Genomic DNA, 21,017 nt, shown 5'->3' with positions numbered 1-21,017 from the left:
AAGAAATATTTATTTACAAAACAGATTTACGCAAAAAAAGTTATTTATTAAAAACAAGATTAGAATATTCTAAAACAAACAGTATAGTATGCTGATATAAACGCAAATACTTACAAAATAGAAAATACAATTATATTGTTATTTAATAGAACTTTTCAACGTGCATTTTTTTTTGTTTTTTTTTTTTTTAAACAGATTAATTATAAATTTATTCGTTATACATTGCAAAAGTCTTAAAATACTTTTTCCCATTTGTAAATACACGTTAAAAAAATGTAGAAGAAGTGACTGAAATATCAAAATAGTGTAAAAATATGGAAATAACCAGCAAGAAGTAACTTTAATGAAAATCTTTTTAAATAGAAAAAAAAAAATCAATTTCGCATTAATTATAATTCTAATAATATACTATATAATTACATAATTTTTACTTATTATTATGCCTTCGAGTGCTTAAATATTACGTAAACTTATTTTAAATACTTTCATATTTAATGCTATAATTGCTGAAATATTAAATTCTTTTTCAAGATATTTCGTCAACATTTTCTCAACGTGTACTTGATCATCTATTGACATTTCGTCGTTATCTCTCATACTTATCGATATATTTTTTCAATTATTCTTCATTTACTAAATAATATTTTCTAATTATTTCTTGTTTCCATGTTTGTGTACAAAATACTTAACAAATACGATTTAAAATATGATTTCAAACGATATATGTTAATACATAAATAATATACAAATACGATTCATAAATTCGGAGAATTAAATGTATTTTTTATGTAATATCAATAAGAAGAATTAATTTTGCTTATGGAATATTTCATTTTGAATATAAAAAATTTGTTTCAAAATTTGTTCTAAATTCATATTAAAAAATTTAGATAATTAAGTAAAAATAATTTTCTATTTTCCCTGAATTCATGAAAGGTAGAAAACACATTATATTACAACTGTTTATTTTTTTTTTTTTTTTTTTTTTTTTTTTTTTTTTTTTTTTATAAACTATCAAATTAAGTAAATTGTTTTAAATATAATAATATTGAATAAGTGAATTTAACAATAAACAATGTTTCAAATTATATATATATATATATATATATATAATATATAATATATATAAAAGAAATATAAACAAACACTCGTATGTAAATTGAATAAATAATAAGGAAGAGTATCAATTTTTGTTTTAATCCAAATTATGTCTCATATTTGTAAAGTTACGTTGAATAGTACTTTTTTCCTTTATGTATTATTTTAATTTAATTATATTAACAGTATAGTTCAAAGATCAGCTTAAACTCAAGTTTGTAATTAAATGTAAAGTCGAAGGAACATGTTAACATCGATGCTCATCGATGAAATTTAAAACGTTATTGCTTACTAAATTTTTATTCAACTGGTAAAAAAGATTCTTATGTTTTATATTAAATTAAGTTTGTAATTGGTATATTTTAACAAAAATTTTAATATGCGTATTTACATACATTAACGCATTCACACAAAAATTATTATTCTTCCTTACAAATACATCTGTACAGATAACGCTTTTATTCAAATTTAAGATCTTCATAAGTGACTTTCTTATATTTCATATTGCAAGACTAGATTACGAATTACTTATCCTCTTTATTAACATACGTAAAAATAAAACTATATATATATATAAAATAAGGTTGAACATTATAATACAAACTAATACAAACCAATACAAAATAATCATCTAGTTAAATTAATTAAATATTTAATAAAATTCTAAAATAATTTTTAATGTGTTATACATTTTTGTTGAGAATTAGAATTATTTTTTCGAAGTATTTTGTAAAAGTTGAGTCCTTACTAGTTAACGATTTGTTACTTTTAATAATATTTTGTCTTTTCCTTTATTTTAAACACGTACATGAGTGAATTTTTCTTTATAAAAAAATCTATAATTTCATTGGTACACTGTTGTAGGATTAACGTTGATCATATCGGTAGTACTGTTAAAAAGAATAAAAATATATTAAATTTTCAATTAACATAGAATAATTGAGAAATGTGTATAGTAAGAGTACGTTTGTCAGGCAAATAACTTTGAAACTATTTTCTAAATGCATTAGCGCAAGAATATAAAGCACGAAATAAGTTCGATTATAAATTGTATTGAAATATTAAAATAATAATAGCCAAAAATGAGGGGCAATAGGATTATCGATAGCAAGTGATATCTAAAACTATTTTCTTTTCATATAATTGGAACATGCATTGTAGCTTTTATCGTTTAACAATGTCTAACTAAACATTATAATAAATAAAAATTATAATAAATTAGAAATATTCTAAATTTTTTCGTTTGTATAAAAATAAAAATGTTCGTATGATCATGCATAATCATGCACATAGTGAAGATATAATATTGAATTTGAGCACTAAAGTCTTATTTAAATAATATATTTGCTTTAATAGATATCACATTACAAAAATCAAATTGAATAAATGAATTTTATTTTATCATTGTTTATTGAAAATTGATTATTAAAAATGGCAATAAAATATAATAAAACATCAAAGATAAGCAATAAGTCAATGAGTCATTCGAAATGAATAATAGAAACAAGCGTATAAAGAAAATAAATAAAAAATAGTTAAGAAATATTTTAAATTTTTTATTCTGGCATTAAATGAAATAATTTATAGAATTAGATTTTTTAATAAATGATGTTGTCTGAACATAATCTAAATAATTTTATGTTAAAATAGCATTTTTTTTTTCTTTTTTTTTTTCTTTTCTTTATCTTAACTAATTGGTTCATATTTTTATTACAAGTGTTATTAATAATTATACTGCAATTTGTTTAATAAAATATTCTTAATAATACAATTATAAATAAATATGATAATTTGTGATCAAACATTTCTGTACTTTGTATTTATTAATACAATCTTAACTTTTTAATGCTTAAAATACAAAATGATATACCAAAAGTACTTGCAATAATATATAAAACAGATGTCAAAATCTAATAGGTATAAATTAATTTTATCTACAAAACACTTACAAAGGACATTTAGATAATCCTAATCATGTTCATTTTGGTCCCTCTTTAGATAAGTTTGCTATATGAAATATACATACGATATATAAATAACGATAGATATGTTTTCGTATGTGGAAGTGTACAAAGTTCTACTATTTTAAAACAATTTTTGTATAAATATATACTATTGTTATATGCTTAGGATGAACCAAGTAAATTATAATTTTCAAAACTTTTATAACTATTTTTAGAAATGAAAAATTGTTCCTTTTATTCGACTAATCGCTGTTTTTTTTTTTTTTTTTTAATTAAAAATCCTATAAAATTTTGCAAATATTTATATTTGAAAATGTAATTTGTTTTTATTTATTTTTTTAAATTAATTTTAGTTTCAATTAATATAATGATGAGATTTTATTATAATTATTCTATTATACAGATATTATAAAGATTTTATAAATATGATTTGATTGTGACAGAGAAGTATTGAAATAACAAAAATTGATATAAATAATTATACGAAATATGTAACTATTGTAAGCCTTTTAACGATTATTTAACGAATCTCCTGTAGTTTGTTATAATTAATTGCTATTATTGTAATTAAACTAAATAATATTGCATGTACTATAAATTGTGTAATATTGCAAGAGTATTAAAATATCAAATATTTTTTTTACTTGTAATATTATGTGCAATGATAATGTTGAATTTAATTTTCAACAATACTCTAAATATATACTTATAAATCTTTCGATACTCAAAGAAAAGTGAATCATTGTAATACAATAAACAATTTTTTACTTTATACAATTCTAAAATCAGAGTAAAATACGAACAAGTATAGTAAATCTAAATTAAAAAATCAAAATTGTATCGAAACCAATAATTCATTTATAAAACTTTGCTTTCACCGATTAAAAGCAATTAATTTTCTATGCATTAATTAAATTTATCTATCATGTATGCACTGACCTCTTAGAGCACTTAATATGTATGATTAATAATGCAATTCCCAAAAGTAAGCAAACGGATCCAACTACGATATAAGCAATGCCAAGGAAAGGATTTTTTCCACCTAAAAGGGACGTTGTACTTAAAATCATTCTCTTTGTACCTTCGAAAGCTGAAACTTGATAAGCTAAAACGATACACGATAGCATTATAATAAGCTATTTGTAACAAGTATGTAATGTAAATTATTATATATAACTTACAATATTTAACCATTAAAGTGTAATTGCCAGCAAGTAAACCGTCGGTAAAGCCTTGTTGACTATGATCTACTCTACGATATAATTTTCTAAATGTTGGTAGTGCAGCTGTTCTCATCCATACTATTAAATCTTCATTTTTGAAACCATTATTGTTCTCATCGTCAGGATCTAACTGATATACGGGTTTCTTCCAATTTTTAGGTTTCTCAAAATCTTTAAATGCCTCTCTCAAGTCACCGGGTGGATTTTTAAATTTAATATTTTTATCAGAAGGCCATGCTATACCAGTTCGTAATAATGGTACGTATCTCTTATGACTATGAGAATATAAGCTTAATTCATCGCTAAATAAAGAATTTGCTATGGCACCGCAAGGTGCTATAGGTATCAATGTTCCGTTTCTGTCTGTATAAGCAAAGGGCTCGCAGTCGCTCGAAACTAACTGGCTTAATTGACCCAGTAACTGGTTATCGTCTCGAGATTTGACGTAACGACGGTGATTTTGATAAAAATTTGTAAGACCATAATACATAAAAACTTTTCCATTAAAATCCGTTGGCAATGAAAATGGTAATTCGCAGAAACAATTTAACGATGCATTCGCAGCTATGACATCGGTGCATCTCGAATTGCGATCCCTTATTGAATTTTTTGATAGACAATTTGTATAATCTATAACTTGCTCTTGAACCTCGTCTGAAAAATATAATAATCCAACTCCAACCGGTATAAAAGCAATTCCTATAACAAAAAATGTCGGTAACACAGTCCCTGCAGTTAGTATTGGCTGCCATGCAGGTAAGCGTTGTTGTTTAAAGGCACTATCTATAATGCAAACGATATTCACGATAAATACAAAGTGAAACCTTAAAATTAAAATGTAAATCTATTTAATACAAAATCTAAGTAATTCGATCACTTACCTGAAGGTTTCTTCGTTTTGGGGAGTGAATCATTATCACTAATACTCGTCGTCATTTTGTACAATTAAAAATACTGTTGCAATTTATTAACACTTAATTCATTTAATTTTATTCTAATTTTATCCTCAACATTAATTCAATACTTAATTGATTTCAAATATGCCAATCTACATAAATTCGTAATGAAAATAAAAATCTAATGGCGTTTTTCACATTAGAATGAATAGAATAGCGCTTATTAGTGCTTGGACGTCTATAACTTGCATAACAGTAATTTCTCAGTTTTTATGGGCATCCATTAATTACTCCATTAATCGACATTGAATCTGCTCTGTCTATTGTATACTATGGCCTGTAAGTAAGAAATATTATATAGACGACGTTTGGCCAATGGTCGCTTCAACTACACAATATATAATACTACGATAATAGTGCTCTATAATTACAAACATACGTATATACTACAGGACATGCGCATATGTGTATATATATAAATCTATATCTATATATCCTATAATATAAACACGAGCTGACAACTTATACTTTAGTCGCAAATACCGAGTCACGTGATTGTCCGATTACACCACTTGTTAAGGTCAAAACTTTTTCTACATTCGGCTTTGTAAGCTCTATAGAATCCTCGTTTAATATTTAAAACTGCACAAATGCGTTTAAAGCAGACTGCATATATGTATCACATATCCTAAAGGCCATCAATCATGTCTGGTTTGATGCACCTGACGTTACGACCCGCCTTTAACGAATAATTATGATAAAAACGATAGCGCGCCAAGATTCAAAAGTACCATCGTACATGTCGTAATTTAAGGATTTAACAGCAATACGATCATTGTATTTAATAAATTGATGGGCCGAATGGCCGAGGGAAGATGATGTGATGTAAAAGCGATAAAATAGAGCGATGGTAGGGAGCACCAAGTCAAGAACCGGTGCAATTAGTCAAGACCTCGCAAGGTTTGCACTTGAGACACCGACCGACCTAGTCTATCCAATATATTGTATCTGTACACCTGCTTATTAATTAATGATTAATGAGGTGAGATATGTGATAGCGACTCTTATGGATCTAAGGAAGCGATAAAGGCGACCAAAACATACGTTTGTCGAAAAGTCAAAGTGTGTACAAAGTCAGAAACGAAACAATAGTCAAAGCAACGCTAGGACAAATATGGACGATTTATCGGCAAGTTTGAATGGCCGTTGTTCTCCGTTTTCTTCAACGCTTCAAATCGACATATCAAGTGCAAATGACATCTTATTTGTATTGAAAGAGTTTTCATTTTACCTATTTTATTTTAATTCAATCGATGAAGAATATAATTCGTTTTCTTTCTCGCGTGCATTGATTTCAGCGAGATTTACGAAATCACTGCTAACAACTAAATGTAATAATCATTGGCAAAACATTATTGCATTATACAAAATGTTTTCTTAATAACTTCATTGTAAAAAGTTATTGTTATATTATGTATTTAGAAGAAGGAAACATTACAATGGTTGTGCACATAGCGAGTTTGTGAAATTATTATTGATAGTTTAACGCATCGTAATGCATTCTAGCGTTTTTACAAGTTCTTAAAATTAGACGATTTACATAATTTTTTATTTTTTTTTTTTTTTTTTTTCGAATCTATACATTAAATAAAAATTTTTATCCCAAAAATATTTATAATTGATAATTCTTTACAGATTTAAAAGTTCATCATTGCCCGTCCTAATAATTGTCTTATGAAAAAATCCAAATTTTGATAGATTTGTCCGAGCTTTGAACCACGGTCCAAAAAAATTCATTCAAAGAAATTCAAAGAAATTCATTTTATTCATTATTAATCATATTCATTATAAAAATTTGAGAATAAATTTTCATTAATTATATTACAAACAAAATTACGAAACTAATCGAACGCAATGGCTAACACTTATCAATCGTGTCAATTTAAGCAAATTAAATATTTTTTAATAATCTATGAAGAAAAACAAATGCAGGTAGTAATTAATACAAACAATAACAGCAGTTTAATTGTTAAAACCGATTTTCATTATAAAGATGATTAAAATATAAATCCCATTTTTAATCATATAAAATATTGTCGATGCTCATAAACAATACATTATTTATTTATTATATAATAAATGCAATACAAAATTTAACAAAATATATAATTTTATGTATATATTCTTTATGTGATCACAGTTGGTTCATTTCGTCCAGTAAATTCACCAAGTTTACTCAATTCTAGTGAAATATCGACAAGTGGTTTCAAAACAGTTTGAGGATCTCGAAGATAAGTAGACGAATCCGCTTCATAACTTTCAATGTACAAGCGAATGGTCGCACCAGCACTTCCAGTACCGGATAACCGAAAAATTATTCTGGAACTATCTTCAAATAAAATTCTAAGACCCTTAAAACAATGCAATAATTCAAAATTAATAAAAAATTCAATCACGAGAGGATATTTTTCTGAAACTATCCATACCTGTTTAGAAGCTACGCTACCATCTATTGGATCTTTATAAGAATAATTGTCAGCTTCTTTAATAATATAAGTTTTATTATGAGATGTAAATTTTCTCCCGACAAAATCCGATTCTTTCATTAATTCTTCAACGTATTTCATCATCTTATTAGCTGCATCGATATCACAATTTTCATAATCATATCTAAAAAAATATAAGGAAAATTATTTAAAAACAAATATATATACAAAATATATAATATATAGTAATGTATAATAATATGCCTAGTGTGATTTTACATTATATTATTTATTAATTACTTTTATACACCTTGTAAAAAAATTTCTTCCGTAAGTACACCAGTGATTCAATAAAATTTCTTCGATAGATTTTCTATGGCTGGCAATTATGTTAAGCCAAGCGAGACTAGTCCAAATTCCATCTTTTTCCCTAATATGATTCGACCCTGTTCCAAAACTTTCTTCGCCACAAAGCGATATCAGTCCAGCATCCATTAAATTTCCTTTATTAAACATTAAAAGAAAATTATAAAACTGAAATAACCTTGCACAGAAAATATAATATTATGTGTAATATTGTTGAATTTACCAAAATATTTCCATCCTGTGGGTACCTCGAAACATTCGATATTAGTACTTTTTGCTACTCTATCGACAGCTGCTCCCGTTGGCATAGATCTTGCATATCCTTTCACTCCGACTTTTTGAAAATATGGTATCACATTTAAATTAGCAGCTAAAACGGCCAACGAATCTGAAGGATTTACAAAAAATGCTTTTTTCCCAATAATCTGTAAGATCGGATAAACTTGGTTGCATTATGTATTCGACAAAAAGTTTCCAATAATAATAAGATACGCTGAAAGTGAAAATCAAGTAAATGTACCATGTTTCTATCTCCATCACCGTCGAAAGCAGCTCCAAAGTCATATAATCCAGTCTTCACATCGTTTACAAAATCAGCGGCATAAGTTAAATTTGGATCCGGATGTAAGCCACCAAAATCTTCTTTTGGCGTTGAATTTACTAAATTAGAATCACTAACGCTTAATTCTTTGCCAAATATTTGTTTGACGTACGGGCCAGTTACTGAATAAAACGTTCTATTGATAAAGACTTGTTTAAATATATAACCTTATAAAAAAAATTACTTTTAAATGCATTACCTCCATTCATTGAGTTGATAAGAATTTTAAATGGTAGATGCTCGTCATTTCCTTGAAGCAGCTTTTTAATGCTTGAAAAATCAAATATTTCTTTCATCAAATTAATATAATCATTTACAGAATCAATTACATCTATGGTAAAAGGCTTTCCATCGACTTGCACAGTGACGCATTGTATTTTATCAATATCGACAGAAAGTTCGGGAACAATTTTATACTTTTTCAAAGTTTTCGTTATGTCATAAATTTTATTGGTAATAGAATCTGAAGCTGGACCTCCGTTCTCACAATTAAATTTAATACCAAAATCTCCATTAGGACCACCTGGATTGTGAGATGCCGTTAGCACAATTCCTCCAATTGTTTTATATTTTCGAATTACAGTTGATACGGCTGGTGTAGAAAATATTCCATTTTGACCGACTAACAATTTTGATATCTGTTGAAGAATTTAATTCCACTATTGTATTTTCATAATAAATAGAACATAAGAATTATTATTAAATTTGTTTATAATTTACAGAATAATCTTATATTAACATAAAACTTTCCTTATGAATAGCTGATGATATATGATAGCTGAATATAAATTGATTGTATTTTTAAACAGATCATTAATTTAGCCAGCAATTCTAATATAAATAAAAACTAAAGACTAATAAAAAATAAAGACTAATCTCTGAATTATTATCGAGAATTTTAAATCAGTAAATTATATACATTATATAAATAAATAATGAACCTCGCAAATAAATTACATTATAAAATGTAATTTAAATTTAGATTCCATTTTCGTTTTCAATTCATAATTCATGTAAAATATTTTACATTTCAAAAATTATCGAATAATATTCAAATGTTATTATAAATTTACTCTTCATTCTTAATATATTTAAAATTAGGAGTTAAATTTTTTTTTTTTATAATTCGAATTTAATTCTTTCGAATTCTAATTCTACAAAGGCATGGCAAATTTTTACAGCACGTAATGTGCAATTAATTTTGGAGGGAATTGATTTATCCTCATAAATAATGTTTTGTATAAACAAGAAAATAGAAAATAACAAAACTCAACTATTCCAATGAATTTGTCATAATATTTGAAAATATAAAGCACCAGCACCTTCCAATCTTTCGTAAATTATTAATCAAATGAAACATACCCCATTTGCCGCAGCAATTTTTATAATTTTCTCAATCACGTCTCTCCCATAATAACGACCGTCACCACCAACTACTAATGTACTTCCAAATAAATTATCACCCACGGCCTCGAATATCGCCTGAATAAAGTTCTCTGTATAATGTTCTTGCTGGAAAATCTTAGCAGCTTTCCTCAGACCCGATGTGCCCGGCTTTTGACCTTCAAAAGTTACAGTGTCCACGATCGATACTGTAAACGAACTCATTATTCCGAAATAATAAAGAATAGTTGTAAGAACGAGGACCACCTAATAATAGATAGGGAGTGGAACTTATTGCTTGAAATAGATATTTAATTGAATTTTAAACTTTAATTAAAAGGACGAATTGAGAGCCCGTAATAGTCAAATAATCGATAGGAGCATTGAAGGACAAACGAATGAACTAAGTAAGCTCCACTTAAGTTTAAAGCCACTGATCCGCCGAACTTTCAAAGATTCAAAATTTCACCATAAGCCTCGGCGGTCGTTCCGCGCTACGGCAATCGTTATCAATTTCGTAACACTTTGACATCGGGTACATAACTGTGTAGTAGCGCGCTAATTGTGTAATTAAAATACGAATGGCGTCAGAATAACGAAACTGATAACAACTGCGCTACGTACAATCGCAGTGAAATGGCGATGAAAAGAGATGTTCGATATCCAACATTAATGTACAAATAATATTTCTACGTATTCCATTCTCTTCCATGCAAATGTTTCAAAACATTTTTATAAAGAGTACGTATTCAATAATATAATCATAGGCTTAAAATATAACGAGCATAATGGCATAAAAAATGTATTTTTGTGAAAAATCGTAGAGATCCAATGGATTTTTTTGTTTTTTTTGTTTTTGTTTTTTTTTTTGTTTTTATATTAATTATGAATCTTCTCTAGTTTCTTTAATAGAGATAATTAATTATTTAACGATAGATAGCTTCCTGCACCGATCATACGAATGTGAGAACGACGACTTTCACATACATATTAATTACTAATATTGCTCGTTCGTTAATTGTCATCGGTCTCTCTTTAAAGCCTAATTATATTAATTATATTAATAAAAAGTCCGTAAGTCTCGATTGTATCGAAAATATTTATGAAAATTTGATGAAATAAAATGTATTTCAATTGACTCGTAAAATACATATATTATATAAGTGATGGAATTGATTATAATGATTATTATTAGTTAATTCAAAATTGTACTTGTAAAATGAAATGATATAATATTAATGTCATAAGAAGAAAATTACGACTAAATGTATGGTATTATCGTGTATTTTAATTTTACTTCGTATTACCAAAGTAAAGGAATAATTGAATCGTTGAAAATTTATGTCCAATGGTATTATTTTGAAAAGCAATATTAAGTCGCATATTAATTAATTAGAATATTGGCCAATCAATCGTTCAAATTTATTAGAGATGATGCAACATATATCACATAGAACTTACATATACAATTAATTTTTCTCTCTAAATTATATATACTCGATATAAATGCAAATGTAAGGAATTTATAAACTATTATCAATCAACGTTTATAAATTGACAAAATTTGCCATCCCAATGGCAATATTTAATAAGACTATCTTTAAATATATAAAAATCAATTGTTACATCAGACAAAATATGTTTAATTTTTATTTCTTATAATTATTTTATTACAATTATAAACAATTTCATTATAAGTAATTAATTTTTTATACATATGAATGAAATTTTATTTTTAAACAGTACAAAACATTTCTTGTATATTAAAATATAATACAGAAAAACTCAACTCAAAGAATAATTTGAAATAAGTAAATTTATATTAATAAAAATGCTCTTTGCTCTTATTATTGAAAGCATTATAAATACAAATGTGAAAATGATATATGATTTGCGGGTTACACCACTTCATAATTATCAGTGAAAAAGACGGTTTCCACGGAATACTTAACAGGACTATCATCTTCAACGAGCATAACTTCGTTAACCTGCAATAACATAAAATGCATTAGGCAAATGTAAGAAATGGTACGTAAACGCTTTATCGAAGCTCACTTTGATTTTAGCGTATGCAGTTTTGGATGTAAATGAAACATGCAATGGGAAAAAATCTGAAGGTCTTGAATTTGGTACTGAGAATTCCATTGATCCAGATTTTGTCGAAGCATCTATTATTGGCAATGACCATACCAATATATTCTTCCTAGCTTCGTGAGAATATTCGCCATCGCATTCACTCACAATTGGATTGCTGCCTATTGTCAGTGGAATGTTTATTTGGACATTATTTAATTCAAGATCTGTCTGCTCCAATTCATATTCAATATTTACATCACAGCCTCCTTCGCCATTTTCAGAAGGCCAACAGTTTACTGGAAATATAACAAAAAGAATTAAATACTAGCCACATATTATAATTAAGACAATGAAATAGCAGTGAATTCATTTTATCTACTTGAGATAGGTAATGCAGTTTCATCTTGACCTTGTAGACGCCATTTTAATACACCAACATCGGTATGCAATGGGAAAGGCTTTGATGGAATTTTCAAGCCAATTTGTCCCTTTGTTCTAAAAAGTTCTTTATCAACATTAGGATGTGTTTGCAATTGCATTCCCCTTGTATCCTTATTATCCAATTGCACACGAATGCGACCCCATTTTTCATCCGATATATTTAACGTGACTAAGCCATGTAACTCAAAATTTTGTACCCCGCCATCCCGACTAACTCTGACATTGAGCTTTTCCTCTTGCTTCAAGTGTACTCTATGTCGATGGGAAAAAAAAAAAAAAAAAAAAAAAAAAAAAAAACAACAAAAAGTGTTATTAAATACAGTACCTAATTGGAAAATAGCTAATTAATTAAATAATAATCGTACGGTTCTGTTTTTGCAGCATCCGATGATATTGACATAAGTTTAGATCCAGAAGTAGGCAACGAAGGAGTACTTACGGTTTCGCCTTCTTCTTTAAGTTGATCGACAAATGAGTCGACGTCTCTAGACTTTCCACCTAATTTCATTGCACCTGAACCAGCTGAAATGGGCTTCCTTAAAAAGAATATACACATATTTATATAAACATAACGAAACAGTTTCGCATTATAAAAGTACTAACTGCATTATATTGTAGGTGGATTTTGCCGGTTCGGGAATGTAATTAGCAGAGTCACCGACATTTGGACTTGGTGTGAAATTACTCCCACTACCGTAACCTCCACCAAAGCCAGGACTCTTAACACTTCCTCCTTTCTTACCGGCCTCCATTCTCTGTCTTTGTAACTCTTTGGCTTTTTCTCTCATTTTATTTTTTGCCTCTCTTTCTTGCGTAGATCTAACAGCCTGATAAACTCTTTCTTCGTGAGAATCCATTTCGACGAAAGTACGAATTTGTGCCAAGTTAACGCTTTCTCTATAACCGAGAGCAACTATTTCATCAAATGCAAATATTAAATTAAATGCATTTTCGGCTATTTCTAATTCATCCATCGATTTACAATACTCTGGAATCTAAATGAAAAGGATATTACAATAAACGATATAGGCATTAGTTAACATTAATAATATGTAAAAGTGGCAATGGCCGCTTACGCACCACTCTCGCAAAGAGACGTAACGTTTCCAGATCCTCTAAAATATTACTAGCCTTTGTTGTAATTAATAGCATATACAATTTTTCCAACGGTTGATAAACATATCGAACCGAATCGGTTTCCACAAATGTATGTTGTTTACCGGTACTCATCAACTTGGGAAATGCAGCGAGCAAGCCTTCTATTCTGGTCTTGGTCATTTCAACAAACTGACGAGAAATGATGGCTAGAAAAAATATATTTTCTTCCAATATAATAATAATAATAATAATAATAATAATAATAATAAACAATGATAATAAACAATGATAATAAACAATGATAATAGCACGAGTTAGGTGGCACTTAAGTTATGCGATTTAAAGTAATATTAGGCAGATGTCAAAAGACGAGCAAGTTCCATAATAAATGAATCTATACGACTTGACACTCGCTGGCATTATTTACGTAAAATTACATTTCTACTTACTTTTACCTCCTTTGGTGCACACCGCAGCAGCGATAAGTACCTATAAAACAGAAAAGAAAAAGCCAAACAATTTCCCATGTAAAATAATGAGGATTACACAGAGAAGCTATTATATCGATGTCGTGTTAGATGGTAAGTTAACATAATTGAGTGTAATGAGTGAGGAGGGTAGGAATTAACGAAGCATACATTTATAATGAAACATACCATTTTGGCATGCAATCTGTCGCTATCTAAAAAATAATAGTGTGCGCACAATAAACAACACTATTTTGATATCCTCGCATCGAACATTTTACGATAGGAGTATTCGCGGTACGCTGCTGACCGCTGACGTGTGCAGGCTGCGGGCCATAGACTTATAAAGATAGATCGTGTGCTTCGCGAGTAAAACGCATGACAATACAAGAGCGAGAGAGCTGTTGTAAGAGCATCGGCCGCCTCTCTTTCTGCGGCAAATAATTTACAATTATAATATACGATGATGGAACTACGAGGATCGGATTTTAATCGCATTGCGAATGACCAAACGGCGAGCGATAAATCAGTCGATTTATTTTGCTGGCGCGGGTCCTATTCGATCTCGGCGGGGAGAAATATTTTAAAATCGCAACCTTTGACGCTACGGCATCCAATTAATTCTAGCTTTCTCTCCCTTTTCCTCCCATTCCTCGCTCCAGACAATTCGTCGCATCTTTCGTTCATCATCAGCGTTATGAAAAATAGACTTTTTTTTCTCCATTCAAATTATTTTCCATTTTCCAGCTTGCATTCGTATAAATATTTTTCGAATGGCCGCGTGTGCGCAATCTAAATGCCAGTGATAATTTAAACGGCCAAGTCGGGATTGGGCCGGAAAGTATGGCGCCACATGTACCGACGAGTTTCATATCCTAACTCCCCTCCCCTTGCACAGCTACTGCCAAGGCATGTTCTAATTATCTTAAACTCTACTCTAGATGATGTTACTGCATGATTATTGGCTGTCACCTCACGCTGCACCTTGCGCGCACTCCTGCAGGCGCTGCCCCAGTCCGTTCCCGGTACCCGGTAGTCAGTAGGATTTTCTCTTGTTCTCTCGCCTCCGCGCCCCACGCATCCCGTCACCGCCCATCCCACCACGCCGAATCCAACACACACACACACACACACGCGCGCGCGCGCGCGCGCAAAGAGTAGCGCTCGCTCGTTAATTACTCACACACGGCACCTCGTACTTTCTCTGTCATCGAGTGCCCGAGATCGCCGCTGTAAAATGCATATAAACGTTTATGGTCAGTAGGATTATCAAGTTCTTCAACTTTTCTATCAAATCTACAAGATTTTGTAGTGAATAATTAGAAGTCATGACACATCTGCCTCCATGCGTTATAGATGTCGGAACAGGGTAAAATAGCTTCAAATTACTATTTAAGCTTTACAAGTTAATTTACATTCCACTGCATGACTAATCGTCGCCGTAGCTTTAATATATTTATGAGTTTTCTTTTAATACGAGATTCTGATCCTTGGTTAAGTTTTCGCTCGAAGCATGCAAATATTGAAAAGCATGCATTTGTGTTATTTGCTTCATTATTGTTAATTATTTAATAACAGGTACACGAAGCTGGGCTTTGCTGGAAATAAAGAGCCTCAACTTATGATACCATCGGCAATAGCCATAAAGGAAACGGCTAAAGTTGGCGATAAGTCTGCGAGACGCGTCACCAAAGGTATCGAAGATTTAGATTTTTATATCGGAGATGAAGCTTTCGATGCTACCGGATATGCAGTCAAGGTACATAACATCCTCGTCGTTGTAGTCATTATTATTATTTATTATTTATTGATCAATCGATTGACAATACTAAGATTATCCATAAGATTTAAAAATATTGAAATTTATTTCTCCTTATTGAAATAGTATCCAGTTAGACACGGTTTGGTCGAAGATTGGGATTTGATGGAGCGTTTTCTTCAGCAATGTATTTTCAAATATTTAAGGGCAGAGCCAGAAGATCATTATTTTCTATTAACGGAACCTCCCTTAAATACACCTGAAAATCGTGAATACACAGCCGAGATAATGTTTGAATCGTTTAATGTTTCTGGATTGTACATTGCTGTTCAAGCGGTATTAGCTCTTGCAGCTTCGTGGACGGCTAAAAATGTCGAAGAAAGAAATTTGACTGGTATTGTTGTCGATAGTGGCGATGGAGTCACTCATGTTATCCCCGTTGTAAGCTATTCCCAATGTTTATTCATTTTATTGAACAATGTTCTGCTCTACTAATCAAGTTCATTTTTTTAGGCCGAGGGCTTTGTTATAGGTAGTTGTATTAAGCACATTCCAATTGCTGGACGTGATATTACATATTTTATTCAGAGTCTCTTAAGAGATCGAGAAGTGGGTATACCTCCAGAACAATCGTTAGAAACAGCAAAAGCGATTAAAGAAAAATTTTGTTATATTTGCCCTGATATTGCCAAAGAATTTGCTAAATTTGATAGCGATGCTAGCAAGTTTAGAAAATATGATGGAATGAATAATATAACCAAACAACCATTTACCGTAGATGTCGGTTACGAAAGATTTCTTGGACCAGAAATTTTCTTTCATCCCGAGGTATTAAGTAATTTAAATGATAAATTTCTACATTAGTTTATTACGAGTTTTTAAACCCCACATTTGTCATTTCAGTTTTCCAATCCAGATTTTACAACTCCTCTAAATGAGATTGTGGACGATGTTATTCAACATTGCCCCATCGATGTAAGAAGACCACTTTATCATAATATCGTTCTGTCTGGTGGTTCAACAATGTTCAAAGGCTTTGGAAGACGACTACAAAGAGATATAAAAAAAACTGTCGATGCGCGTTTGAATTTAAGCATGGCCCTTAGCGGTGGACATATTACGGTATAATTTCTAAATTAAAAAATCATTCTTAAGCTAATTTAGTTTAATGCGTTCAAACATTTGTTTTAAGCCGAAGCCAATTGACGTTCGTGTAATATCACATCATAAACAGCGTTGTGCTGTTTGGTATGGAGGAGCATTATTGGCTAGTGATCCTGAATTTTTTACAGTATGCCACACCAAAGCGGACTATCAAGAACATGGCCCAGGAATTTGTCGTTACAATCCTGTGTTCCGTAGTATGATTTAAATGATAAAATTATTAAGAATACAGTTAGAAAAATCTAATAAATCAAGAATACGGACTTTACTGACTTCTCAATACTGACATCAGTTTACAATTTTCAGAGTGGCCAAGCATTTATTAAAAATAAATTTAATATTATTTTATTAACATTTATCATTTAATTACAATTATTACGTGAAAATAAGCGCCAATTCATTTAATAAAACACAATGTATGCATTCGTAAATACAAGGTGCGTGATTTTTTTAATCTTCTTTTTGCTAAATTATAATATCGTCAATGTTAACAAATTAGATATTTCATCGTACGTACTATATTTTTACAAAAAATGATTCGTAATTACAAATAAGATTTATCTATGAGTTCTCAGTGATCTAATAAAATCAGCAGAACTGATATTTACTTAAAACAATTTTTTGTATTAGAAAATATATATTTTGAAAGATTGTATATTAGTTATATTCATTTGGATTACCATTATTTTTACTGCAAAGAAAAAATAAAAAAGGCAAAGAAAAATATAACAAAAAAAAAAAAAAAAAGAAAAAAAGATCTGTTAAATTAATTAAAAAATATTTACATGAAAAATAAAAGCGTTGTTATTATTCAATCTAATATATCAACTTATTTTTATGCGGAGAGACATTCAGGCAATGTTCGTGCATGTATGTCATGATTTGTTGTTCATCTATAGAAATCCGGAGACGAAATGATATTGAAAACTACTATAGGGAGCGATCTAGGTATCATCACGAGGAGGTAAAGGATCATGAGGATAGATCGTATCTCCGCTTTGTAACTGTTACAAAAATACATAATTAATGCAATTAAATTTGTAAAACTATCTGTTTAATTGAAGAACGACGATTATTACGATACCTCTTGAGCCGTAACCGTCACATCTTTCAAATCCGACAATACAACATGTCTTAAAACCGATTTGAATGATAAATGATAAGCATCCCTTTTTATTCCACGCTGCTTTATTAAAGTTGGGCCATCATTGGCATTTATTTCATTGAGAATAATTTCCGTCTGCTTTACAAGCCAACGTAAAGTTTCTGCTTTCTTCCATAAACTTGAACAGCGAGCGATGTATATCTCTTGTAGTTTCATCGTAATACCGTACGGGCGTTCACAAAAAAATTTATGACTTATTATCTGAAATAAAAAATCCATGATAATCGATATCGTTAAGTTGGTTAGGAAAATTGTAATTATATTATAATAATTACTTTGGAATCGATGCGTTGGTTACATGCTTCAAGTAGTGGTATTAGCACAGTAGGGTACGTGAAAAGTGCTTTTTGCAAATATTCATTGGCAGTTTCGTACTTTCCTAAATAAAAATAAGCCAATGATAAGCTGTAGATAATATTAAGATTTCTCGTCAAATATGTTGAATCACAGAATTCACAGAACCATTCGTACTCCTTTGATCGGATAGCATAAAAATCTATCATTAAGGAAACGGCTAATGGATCGTCAGAGTCCAATAGCATTAACAGCTTGCACAATTCTAAACTAGTCCTTGTGAGAAATACAAAAATTATCGAATACAATAAACAGTATTGATAAAGTAAGGAAATTTATTATATAATATAATATTAACAATAACCTGTAAAATGATAAATCACCAACTAAAATTAGACGTTTGAATAATGCTATGAACAAAGCACGATTTTCCTTCCTGTTGTAATCCATTAGATAATTTTTCATAAATTTAGGATGAAAGGCATATTCTAAATAAAATAGTGCTTGTTCTATGAACTTTGCTGACATTGCCAAATTATAGGTGATTTTATAAAAATTGGCGCAATGTAAAAGACTATCCACGTGATATGGATGAGCATGAGCGATATTCTGCATGACAAATTTAATTCATTTAATAATACAAGTAACCTTGCTACATACATTATCAAAACTATACATTTTTTAACTATAAATTTTTGTTTCATATACTGTAGGTAATTTGCGAATCTTATTATTTAAATTTATTTATTCTTTGTAATTTGAATGAGGCAATAACATAAAATTTTTATAATTATAATTGTAGTTTAAAATTAGCTTTAATTGCATCAGCCCTTGAAGTGTCGTAATCCAAGAGCTGGTTATATATGATATTTAATGTAAAATACTTCATATTTTATATTTTTTTTAAATAATCAAAGGAATAAAAATCGTATTTTATCACAATAATCGTAGTGTTAATTGAATTAATAAACATGATTCATTTTGTTAAACTTACAAAAATAGTTTGTATATCACTTGAAACGACTGCTTGATAAAATTGAATTTGGATTTGATTATACGAATGATTATATTTATAATTAAAGTGCAGACGTGTAGGAAATGATATCGATTCAGTTACATACATAGAGAGACCAGATCTTGAAGCAACGTCAATATTTTTCTCATGTGCACTGACCAACCACGTCTTTCTTAAATATTTATTATGAGGTCTAGTTTTCAATTTGCTATAAACAAATTTAAAATTATCAAATATGAATGTTATTTAACATTTTTTTTTAAATTATACCTTCAAACTAAATTTTTTACTGTAATGTAATATTAATAATTGATAATACTAGCTAAAAAAATTTTCATCAGATTGTTTAGTTCAAATGACTTCCAGTTACACGATACTTTTGAAAGATTTTTGGATAAACATAAACCTGTAAATAACAATCAAGCTTATTAATGTAAGCAATTGAAATGATATTAAATAATATTGATTTATTTTTTCTTACAAAAACTAACTATATAATTTCTACGAATATAGATTTTTTCATATAAGGAATAATATAAAATTCACTTTTCTTATTAAAAAATCATTTCATCGAAATATTTATAATTATGAAATTACAATGGACTTTCAATCCGGGCTGTAATTCAAAACTTTTCATTTCTTTTCATTGAATTTATTATAATTACAGTAAAAAATTTAATTCACATTTATCGCACATTAAATATTTAAGTTTTCAATAAATTATACTCTAACTAACAAATTATTATCTTCAATATTTTCAATATTAACTATTCGGTTGAGTTTATTATTATTCAAATATTTACATTCCACCATTAATATTTCTCTAGTTAGTCTTCTTTTTTTTGTTATTATTTGACTTGAGCTTAAGCCAGCACTTAATCTTGATTCCATTAATTGCTTATTCATCTCTTTATCAATTTCTTTATCAATTTCGTATGCATGTTTTTGTCTTGTTTTCTTCTTTTTCTTACTTTTTGACATTTTATTACAATTTTGTTCTTGTTCTCCAATTTTAACTTCATCGGTATCTTCGATGTCATTTTCACAATTTTCATTTAACTATGAAAATACAAAATTCAATCAGAAAACTTGATTATACAATATTAAATTAAATAACCTTACCAGATCAAAAACATTAAAAGATTTTTTAATTTCTCTTTCTATGTGTAAATCATTAATTTCATCTTCAAGCTCCTTATTTTGTTCTTTATCAATATCATTACCAAACAGCTTTTTCATGTATCTGGTAGACATTATCGAACATATATTGACATTGATAAATGGATCTGACAAAGTTCAGTTAAATAAATGTAAGAACAAGCTCTAAAAACATATATAAACATATATATAATTAAAGCAAATGTAATTTTCTATTTTCACGATAACTGAACAAAAAAATAACCTAACCTAGACGAATTATAATTGTAATTCGTGTAAATTACAAACTTGTTAAAGATACTTGTTACATACTTTATAATTTTTACTTGACGTGCAGTTTTTATTTGCTGAATTATTTTACAA

The 21,017-nt window shown here is 28.9% G+C and overlaps 5 protein-coding genes across 6 annotated transcripts; 1 reads left to right on the top strand and 4 right to left on the bottom strand.

Moving 5' to 3' along the window:
* Nucleotides 1–1,833: 1,833 nt before the first annotated feature.
* CDC50 (cell cycle control protein 50A) lies at nucleotides 1,834–5,610 on the bottom strand. 2 transcript variants are annotated; one of them, XM_011499714.1, is made up of 5 exons: nucleotides 5,167–5,610; nucleotides 4,244–5,068; nucleotides 4,002–4,167; nucleotides 3,048–3,105; nucleotides 1,911–1,988 (listed from the first exon to the last, which is right to left on the bottom strand). In XM_011499714.1, the coding sequence occupies exons 1-4, from the start codon at nucleotides 5,219–5,221 to the stop codon at nucleotides 3,093–3,095; spliced, it is 1,059 nt and encodes a 352-aa protein (XP_011498016.1). In that variant the 5' UTR covers nucleotides 5,222–5,610; the 3' UTR covers nucleotides 1,911–1,988; nucleotides 3,048–3,092. The 2 variants fall into 2 exon arrangements, with proteins under 2 accessions (XP_011498015.1, XP_011498016.1); XM_011499713.1 differs by lacking the exon at nucleotides 3,048–3,105 and having other exon boundaries at nucleotides 1,834–1,988.
* A 1,754-nt stretch (nucleotides 5,611–7,364) lies between these two features.
* Pgm1 (phosphoglucose mutase 1) lies at nucleotides 7,365–10,559 on the bottom strand. The gene is made up of 7 exons (XM_011499712.1): nucleotides 9,997–10,559; nucleotides 8,834–9,272; nucleotides 8,554–8,756; nucleotides 8,257–8,458; nucleotides 7,978–8,170; nucleotides 7,668–7,851; nucleotides 7,365–7,592 (listed from the first exon to the last, which is right to left on the bottom strand). Exons 1-7 carry the CDS (start codon nucleotides 10,240–10,242, stop codon nucleotides 7,368–7,370), a joined length of 1,692 nt encoding a protein of 563 aa, XP_011498014.1. The 5' UTR covers nucleotides 10,243–10,559; the 3' UTR covers nucleotides 7,365–7,367.
* A 1,264-nt stretch (nucleotides 10,560–11,823) lies between these two features.
* deltaCOP (coatomer subunit delta) lies at nucleotides 11,824–14,514 on the bottom strand. Its single transcript, XM_011499711.1, has 8 exons — nucleotides 14,289–14,514; nucleotides 14,082–14,121; nucleotides 13,615–13,838; nucleotides 13,138–13,529; nucleotides 12,900–13,070; nucleotides 12,473–12,786; nucleotides 12,073–12,389; nucleotides 11,824–12,005 (listed from the first exon to the last, which is right to left on the bottom strand). Exons 1-8 carry the CDS (start codon nucleotides 14,289–14,291, stop codon nucleotides 11,916–11,918), a joined length of 1,551 nt encoding a protein of 516 aa, XP_011498013.1. The 5' UTR covers nucleotides 14,292–14,514; the 3' UTR covers nucleotides 11,824–11,915.
* A 738-nt stretch (nucleotides 14,515–15,252) lies between these two features.
* On the top strand, nucleotides 15,253–17,370 carry Arp3 (Actin-related protein 3). The gene is made up of 6 exons (XM_011499710.1): nucleotides 15,253–15,468; nucleotides 15,678–15,858; nucleotides 15,985–16,299; nucleotides 16,372–16,686; nucleotides 16,762–16,980; nucleotides 17,051–17,370. The coding sequence occupies exons 1-6, from the start codon at nucleotides 15,428–15,430 to the stop codon at nucleotides 17,228–17,230; spliced, it is 1,251 nt and encodes a 416-aa protein (XP_011498012.1). The 5' UTR covers nucleotides 15,253–15,427; the 3' UTR covers nucleotides 17,231–17,370.
* A 596-nt stretch (nucleotides 17,371–17,966) lies between these two features.
* On the bottom strand, nucleotides 17,967–20,818 carry Nulp1 (Nuclear localized protein 1). Its single transcript, XM_011499875.1, has 8 exons — nucleotides 20,619–20,818; nucleotides 20,295–20,555; nucleotides 19,874–19,902; nucleotides 19,476–19,704; nucleotides 18,846–19,090; nucleotides 18,463–18,757; nucleotides 18,107–18,388; nucleotides 17,967–18,026 (listed from the first exon to the last, which is right to left on the bottom strand). The coding sequence occupies exons 1-8, from the start codon at nucleotides 20,748–20,750 to the stop codon at nucleotides 17,967–17,969; spliced, it is 1,533 nt and encodes a 510-aa protein (XP_011498177.1). The 5' UTR covers nucleotides 20,751–20,818.
* Between the last annotated feature and the right edge of the window lie 199 nt (nucleotides 20,819–21,017).

This window comes from Ceratosolen solmsi, unplaced genomic scaffold (genome assembly GCF_000503995.2).
Source record: "Ceratosolen solmsi marchali unplaced genomic scaffold, CerSol_1.0 scaffold35, whole genome shotgun sequence".
Taxonomy (NCBI): domain Eukaryota; kingdom Metazoa; phylum Arthropoda; class Insecta; order Hymenoptera; family Agaonidae; genus Ceratosolen; species Ceratosolen solmsi.
This window is presented reverse-complemented; position numbering and strand designations above follow the sequence as displayed.